The following is a 7,576-nucleotide window of genomic DNA, read 5'->3' on the forward strand; positions in this document are numbered from 1 at the left end:
TTTAAAACCAGATCAAGATCCAAGCTTGATTTTTTATGTTAACTCTGTCGTCCTAAAAATGGAGTAAGGCAACTCATTGTATCCAATGCTCCTAGGCAAACGGTGGTTAGAAGCAGCTTGCGTCAAACAAGACTGGGGTGCATCCAATATCACTATTTGAAGTGGAAAGAAAAAGATGAAATTGTAGATAATATCAAAAGTGCTATTGAAGAAGGAATAGTATCTATTAATGGCTCAAGGTGTCAACATGGTCACAGTTATATGATGATGAGGAGCAACAATTTCTAGATGCCAATCCATCCATTTTCTCGCTTTATGAAGTCGAAATGACCCACATCATTCAGTGATATGTTCAAGGGGAGCAGGACCTAGTTTAGGCATTTACTATTTCTATGGCCAAATTTAAACAAAAACAAAAGAAAATAAGAAAAATCGGTGATAGATTTAGAACCAGAATTCGATACCAAGGAAGTCTCTCATGAACAGAAGTGGGTCATCACAAAAGCCAAGGTGACATATGAAGAACAAATGTGGTGAACATTATGCATCAAAGAAGATCTTGAAGAGCTTAATTTGGGTATGGAGGAGAATCCCAAACAATGTTCATGCCAAGGGACAATTCTGGAATGACCTAATAATAATGCTTAAAGCGTTCAATGAAGTTTTTGCCTAGGAGTATGCCGACACAAAAGGTATCGATCTAAATGTCTATGTCCAATGGATCAATTTGAAAAGGATGCAATCCTAGTAGTCTAGCATTGATACGATATGAATCCAAAATTTCTAGAGTAGTTCAAGCAAGAAATCGACATATTGTTGAAGGTTAGTTACATTTATCCACTTGAAAAAAGTGACATGGATTTGACCCATTGTAATAGTCCCAAAGAAGAATGGAAAGTTGCACATTTGTGTGAATTCTAGGAAACATAACGTAGCCACAATATTGAGTCCATTTCCATTGCCATGTTGTGACACACTAGTTGATGCGAGACGTGAATTTTACAAATTCTTTAATGGGTTCATTGGATAAAATCAGATTCAAATGGCAAAAGAAGATAAAGACAAAATCACATTTTTGATAGAATTGAGAGTCTTTGCTAGTCATGTCATGGGTTAATACTGAAGAATGCACCTCCAACACTTTAGAGTTGGATACAAAAGGTGTATGCCCCATTTTCATGAGTGCCCTTTTGGATGATTTCAGTGTGTTTGAGAAAAGGGATAAGCACCTTGACTTTGCTTTGACTAAGTGCATATCTTCTAGACTAAGCAGCTAAGTGGGGTACGTAAAGTTGTTCTCACTATGCGATATTATTTTTATAGGAGTGGTGATTGATTCAAGGAAAATAGAGGCTATCAATAGCACCAAAGCACCTAAAAACATCAAAGAAATGATGCAGTTCATTAGGGACGTGAAGGGGCATAACAAATCTCTTTCGTACTTATCGTATGTTTGCCAACCTCTCACACAACTTACCAAAGAGGATATTCCTTAGTTTTGGATGGAAGAGCAAGAAAAGGCATTCCGATTGCCAAAAAAAATATTGGTCATTGCCCCAATACTACAACCATCAGACTAGAGTTTGGATGTCCATGTCTTTGTAGATGTATTTCATATTGCCAACTGAGGATTGTTATTGCAAATGGTACCGAGTAGTGCCAAACCCTAACATCAATACTTAGGTATGGTGTGTGCAATCAATAAGTTTAGTCACTATGTGTCGGGAAGTAAGATTGTGTTTCATATAAGTCATCAAGAATTATTATATCTAGTAAACAAGCCACAGCCCACAAGGAGACCTGCAAGATGGACTTTACTCCTATAGCATTTGATTATATGATGATTCGCACACTAGGAAATCAACATCTCATGCAAGTTATCTAAGCATATTGGAATCCAAAGAGATACCAACGGAAGGCACACCGCATGACTTGCTATATGCATAGAAGTTTGAGGTGGAAGCTATGTGTGGGACGTACTCGCATGATCAAATATTCCAATTTCTCACCGATGATGCCTAGGGATGGTGTCTAATGTGCTCACTATGTTTAAAAAAACCGTATCACATGCATTCAAATAAAAGGCTTTTAAGGGGCTATTAAGTACCTCTTTATCAGTATTTTTTGTAACTTTAAAATAAAACAAAACCCTTCCATTTAACTCGCAAGCTATCTTACAAATTGTGTGGTGAAACTCCCAAGGAGATGGTGTTTTTTCAAAATCCATGTCAAAAAAAACACATACATTCTGGTCATGACACATTACTTACGAGGTGGGTTAAGGCATAAGCTCTTTAAAATAATTTCCCGGATAGTGTTGCAAAGTTCATGTATCAAAATATCATGACTCCGTTTGGATGCCCCATCACACTAGTTTCAAATCAAGGAGACCATTGCGTAAATAAGGTGAATAAAAGTTTAACAGAAGTGCATATGATTTCACACAAGAAATCTATGTCGTATCACCCGTAGGCAAATTGCTAGGTAGGAAGCAACAGCAACCTAGCGAATAGGATTTAAATTGATAATATTCAAAAAATTTAAAAATTGGGACACCTTGTTGGATTCTGCATTATGGGCATTCTATATAGTATTCAACACAGGCATGACGATATTTCGGATAGTATGTGGATTAGAGGCTATAGTTCTGATAAAGTTCATTTCATCCAATTTACGGATTGTAAGTCTAGAGGAGTCACCACTAGAATTTAAAGGGGGAAGGGAAAGGGGGGGGAGGGGAAGGGTAAAGGGAAAGGGGGGGGTGGGGGTGAAAAGGGGGGGGAGGGGGGAAAAGGAGAAAGGTGGGAGGGGAATGGGGGGAGATGGCAGTCCAAATAGCAAGTACAACAACAAAATGCAATAAATTGGTCTATTAGAGAATAGCATATTTTTCCAAAAGCATGTCAAGGCCTCTGACAGGGCAGTGCTGGTAACAGCTACAACATTTATTATCCACAATAGTCACCCAATCACAAAACATTGACGAGTAGTGACAGCTCCTATGGACTATCCATAGCACAAGTCCTTTGCTGGGTCTTGAGGTCTAAAAACCATTGATCGGGTGTAAAGAGAACCTACGGACTCGAGGCCAAATCAAAGCCTGAACAAAAGGATGGCTTGAAAAGTCCACGTGACTAATGGTTTTTCTGTGATGCGGAAGATAGCCAAGGAAGCCCTCATATATATGCTAGTTGGGTGGTGAGGTTCTTGTGGCTGCTGTGAAGTACTAAGCTTCGGGGATGGGGGCAGATCATTGCTCTCATAGATGCACATGACCGGGAGATCATTGCCCTCATACATGTACATGACCGGGAGATCATTGCACTCATACATGCACATGACCACCCCCACGAGCTTGAGCATACATTCAAACAAGTCTCTAGAAGAGTGTTTCAGAGAGCAAAGCAAACTAAGTCAAAATGAAGACTTCCCCTCAAGGAGAATGCTAATCCAAAGTCAGCTTCGCAAATTCAAAAAGCTTGCAGAGTACAGAAAGAAGATTCCCCTAGTTTCCAATGACAAACAAGCAGCAATAATCCAGTCTTTTGCAAAACAAGGATCCATTCATGTCGAACTTTCAATATATACTTTTGTACGACTAGAATATATCCAATCGTAAAAATTTAGAAATTTTGTTGTTCTAAATCGAACTTTCAATATACCCTGATCACATCAAAAGCCACTACCCGACAGACAACAAAACAAACCAATTCATGAACGCAGACATCACCCATGAGCTTTTCAATAATCAACTCTTTTCTAGATCACAAATCCACGACTCAAAATGTCTGATCAGCGACCATCCCTGAAGTCTGTTTAAACTTCATAGTAAACCCTCATATCATAAACAGCCTTCTACAGGGCCATCTTCAAGTCAGTAAATTATCCTCATTTCCCAATAAAAGAGGGACATTAGGATTAATGATAGCCTTCTCACGATAAATTCGTCCAACATCTCGTCTAGTAGATATTTACTTCCATTCTTGCCTGATAAACAGTTACTGCAGATTGCAAAAAATAAAGATAGTCAACCATAAAGTTCCAACAATTAAAAACTCAGTGCTAGAAGGCTGAGGGTGCATTGAGATGAATGGCCCTAGTCTAGCAAGTGCACCTAATAATATTAAAAATTCAGCCCAACACTTCAATTCAAAGCACTTACCTCTGCATCCTCGACCTTTCCAGGATCTTCAACTTTGGGCTCATCACCTGTTGGAAAGCCATTTATAAAATCAGATCTTGACAACTCCAGGGATCACCCACAAAAACTCCAGTAAGTGCAAAAGGCACTCTTCCAATAAAACTTAATTCATTAATGCATCATAGAATAAAATCTAAAACGGCAAATAGAGATTATAAACTCACATTGATTCAACTAAAAACATATAAAATTTGCATCCTCGGCTACCATTACAATTGTGATGCAATGAGGAAAAAATCATCCATTGAAAAAAACAGGACCACCAAAAAAGCTCATACTTTCATGAATCGTTGTACAGATATTGACAGCACAGAGAAGGCCACTTTGAAAATACATTTACAATTATTGCAATTGAAAAGCTTAGTGTACTAATGCCAACAGATCCCATACACCCACTTGCATAAAGTGCATCCTCGATCACATCATGGGTACATAATACGTACATTGTATATTAGTATGAGATAGCCAAAATTTCAGACCACCATTATCTTCTGGCAACAAACAGAAGACTAACCAATGCAGCCCCCACTGCTCCCTGCCCCCCCAACCCAAAAAAAAAAGGCAGTCACTTCAAAATGCAAATATAGATTTGCCAACTAACCTCCGTCCTCCTGGAGGTCAGATGTCCAAAGGGTCAGATTATCTCGCAAAAGCTGCATGATGAGAGTACTGTCTTTGTACGACTCTTCACTAAGCGTATCGAGTTCAGCAATTGCTTCATCAAATGCCTGCTTGGCTAAGTGGCATGCTCTGGATGAAACACAAATGAAACAAGCTTTAGAACAAAGCCCAAAACATGCAGACTGAATTCATATACTTTATTGATGCACAAGAAAAACTGTCTCACCGCTCAGGCGAGTTCAAAATTTCATAATAGAAGACTGAGAAATTCAATGCTAGTCCCAAACGGATTGGATGAGTTGGTGGCAGGTCTGTCGATGCAGTGTTGGAGGCAGCCTAGGTAAACAAATTAACATTCCCAATTACCAAACAACAAGTCAGAAAAGAACTTTTAAAAAAACGAGTAAGAAAAGGCAGGCAAGGCCAATCCATGCACCTTGTTTCATCTACTATCTTAAACCAGCTTTCAACGACAAGCTACATGAATAACCAGATCCAGGCAGCATTTGGACTTCTTTCAAAGAATTTCATCCTACTGGCATTTTTCAAAGAACGTCATCCTACTAGCATTTTTCGAGTAACGTTTCTAGGTAGTTACATGTCCTTTCTAAAAATTTCACCATAACGCAGAGCCATACCAGCACCCAGTGAAAGAAGCATTCTCAAGTCACCAAAAATGACGTATCACAAAAAAGCTATCCACAACATCAAGAGGAGAAAATAATTTGCACAGCACCTGATATGCTTTGAGTGACTGATCTGCAGCCTCTTTCCGTTCATTTCCAGTTTTAAACTCTGCTAGATAGCGGAAGTAGTCACCTTTCCTGATTCATGACATAAAATCTGATGTTAGCCTTGCTAAATCAGCGATTGAAGACAGAACAAAAACCCCTAATAAAAGGGGATAACAAACAAAAAAACATCTAGTAAAATTGCTAATAAATAAAGGTATGGTGCAAGGTATTCTTCAAGCAAACCAATATTTTTATACCAAATTCAGAAGAAAACATCAACATCTGTCGTGCAATCCCCAGCAAGACAATATAGCGAAAGTAAAGCATAGAACTGCAGAAAGAAAGTTACATTTTGTAGTAAAACACAGTTGATTCCCCAGTGCCGCAAGATGGGATGAGATGCTCATCAATTATGGTTAATATATCATTGCATATCTGAGACAGTTCGTCCTCAACCTTTTGGCGATACTCCTTAATTCGCTTCACATTAACCTCATTGCCCTTTGCCTCCTCTTTTTGTTCAATGGATGACATGATGCGCCATGAGGCACGGCGGGCACCAATAACATTCTTATACCCTACCGATAGTAGATTCCTCTCTTCAACTGTCAGCTCTACATCCAGCTTAGCGACCTTCTTCATCGATTCCACCATTTCTGTCAAAGGCCGTACTATGTCAGACCTAGGCTTAAACAGGCAGTAAATAGTACAATCATCATATTTTGCAGTCTTATCACCTCCAGAACAATCCGATCCTAACCGCTCTGATACTTGGGAAGCTCTGAAGAGATCAAGTTCACATTTTCGAAGAAAGCACAAAGTTTGAAGGAGCAGGACAAGCTTAAAGGAAAACACAAGACCGTGCTCAGGCGTCTGAAAGCCAGCAACCAGGCCAAAGCAAGACGCAAGTGTACACGAGAAGAACAGAAAAATGAATGAAAATGCCGAATCTTGGCAAGATATGTCCTTCACCAGAGACAACATATACGAATCTTTGCGGATCGCCTAATCGGGGGTATAGAATGCGTAACCAGCGCAAGGATAACAAACCTTGTGACAATGCCAGGGAAGCAGAGAGAGAGAGAGAGAGAAGAAACCCCAGGAGAGATGGATGGAGGCATCTAAGTAGTTACCATCGTAACGCTCGGCCTGCTCGGCGAGCTTGGCCATGTAGACATGACTGTCCCGCTCCTTCTCGGTGCCCATAAGGGGAGGGAGAGGGGGGCGATCCGCGATGAGGGAGGGCAAATGAGGGCTCAAAATGGAGAGGGGGAGGAGGAGAGGGAGATGGAGGGAAGGGGAAGAGGGATGGAAGGGAGGGATGGGAGAGGGAGGGGGCGGTGGCGATGACTATAGCTATGGCTATGGCTATGGCTATGGCGATGGAAGGCAAAAGAGGGCGAAAGGAAACATAACTTCAACAATGTCGCCCTTTTTCAACGGACACACCGGAGACGATGACGCACATCCAACGGCTCCCTTTCCTGCCGCGTGTCCCTTCCCTCTCCATCCTGGCCGTCCGTTTCCTCGAACATTTTTTTCCCCCGTCATCCCCAAAAAAGTCGCCCACGTGGCACCGCCACGTGGTGCATGGATGACACCCTGCGGCACCGCTCGTGATGCCGTGTGGCACACGCTTGAACAGCCGAGGGACGGGGGGCCGGACACCGACAATCCGGGTGTGCATTTCGCTCGTCAAGTCACACGAGAGAGAGAGTTGATCTCGTGCTTTCACTTGTTGCTCTCATCGGTGGCGCCGCATGTTGTGCATGGACTTGTAGTCAAAACGACAAAAAGCATCGTGTGGCAAAATGCAAGAGGTGGTCAATTATCTCATGTTTTCGCTTGTCGCTCTCATCATTTGCAATGCCACGCTGGTGGTGCCGCGTGGTGCATGGCCTTGTAGTTACAAGACAAGGCGTCATGGCAGACTGCAAGACGTGGTCAATCCTCTCTCATGCTTTCGCTTGCTACTCATCGAACAAGTGGTGGTGCCACGTGGTGCATGGCCTGACAATCA

The 7,576-nt window shown here is 41.4% G+C and overlaps 1 protein-coding gene across 1 annotated transcript; it reads right to left on the reverse strand.

The window, feature by feature from the left end:
• Nucleotides 1-3,567: 3,567 nt before the first annotated feature.
• On the reverse strand, nt 3,568-6,958 carry LOC147903693 (14-3-3 protein 7-like). The gene is made up of 7 exons (XM_087400625.1): nt 6,690-6,958; nt 5,906-6,212; nt 5,559-5,646; nt 5,049-5,158; nt 4,803-4,951; nt 4,163-4,209; nt 3,568-4,001 (listed from the first exon to the last, which is right to left on the reverse strand). The coding sequence occupies exons 1-7, from the start codon at nt 6,760-6,762 to the stop codon at nt 3,999-4,001; spliced, it is 777 nt and encodes a 258-aa protein (XP_087256751.1). The 5' UTR covers nt 6,763-6,958; the 3' UTR covers nt 3,568-3,998.
• Nucleotides 6,959-7,576: the final 618 nt, after the last annotated feature.

This window comes from Dipteris shenzhenensis, chromosome 3, assembly GCF_047967505.1.
Source record: "Dipteris shenzhenensis isolate YYH24624 ecotype China chromosome 3, Dip_SZ_1.0, whole genome shotgun sequence".
In the NCBI taxonomy this organism is placed as follows: Eukaryota; Viridiplantae; Streptophyta; class Polypodiopsida; order Gleicheniales; family Dipteridaceae; genus Dipteris; species Dipteris shenzhenensis.

Bases quoted from the DNA above. Each gene is read 5' to 3' on its own strand.
- LOC147903693 (XM_087400625.1), bottom strand. From the start codon at position 6,762: ATGGGCACCGAGAAGGAGCGGGACAGTCATGTCTACATGGCCAAGCTC. The intron at 6,213-6,689 runs GTAACTACTTAG...GGCCTTTGACAG, and splicing joins GCAGGCCGAGCGTTACGATG to AAATGGTGGAATCGATGAAG. The intron at 5,647-5,905 runs GTAACTTTCTTT...GTCATGAATCAG, and splicing joins ACTGTGTTTTACTACAAAAT to GAAAGGTGACTACTTCCGCT.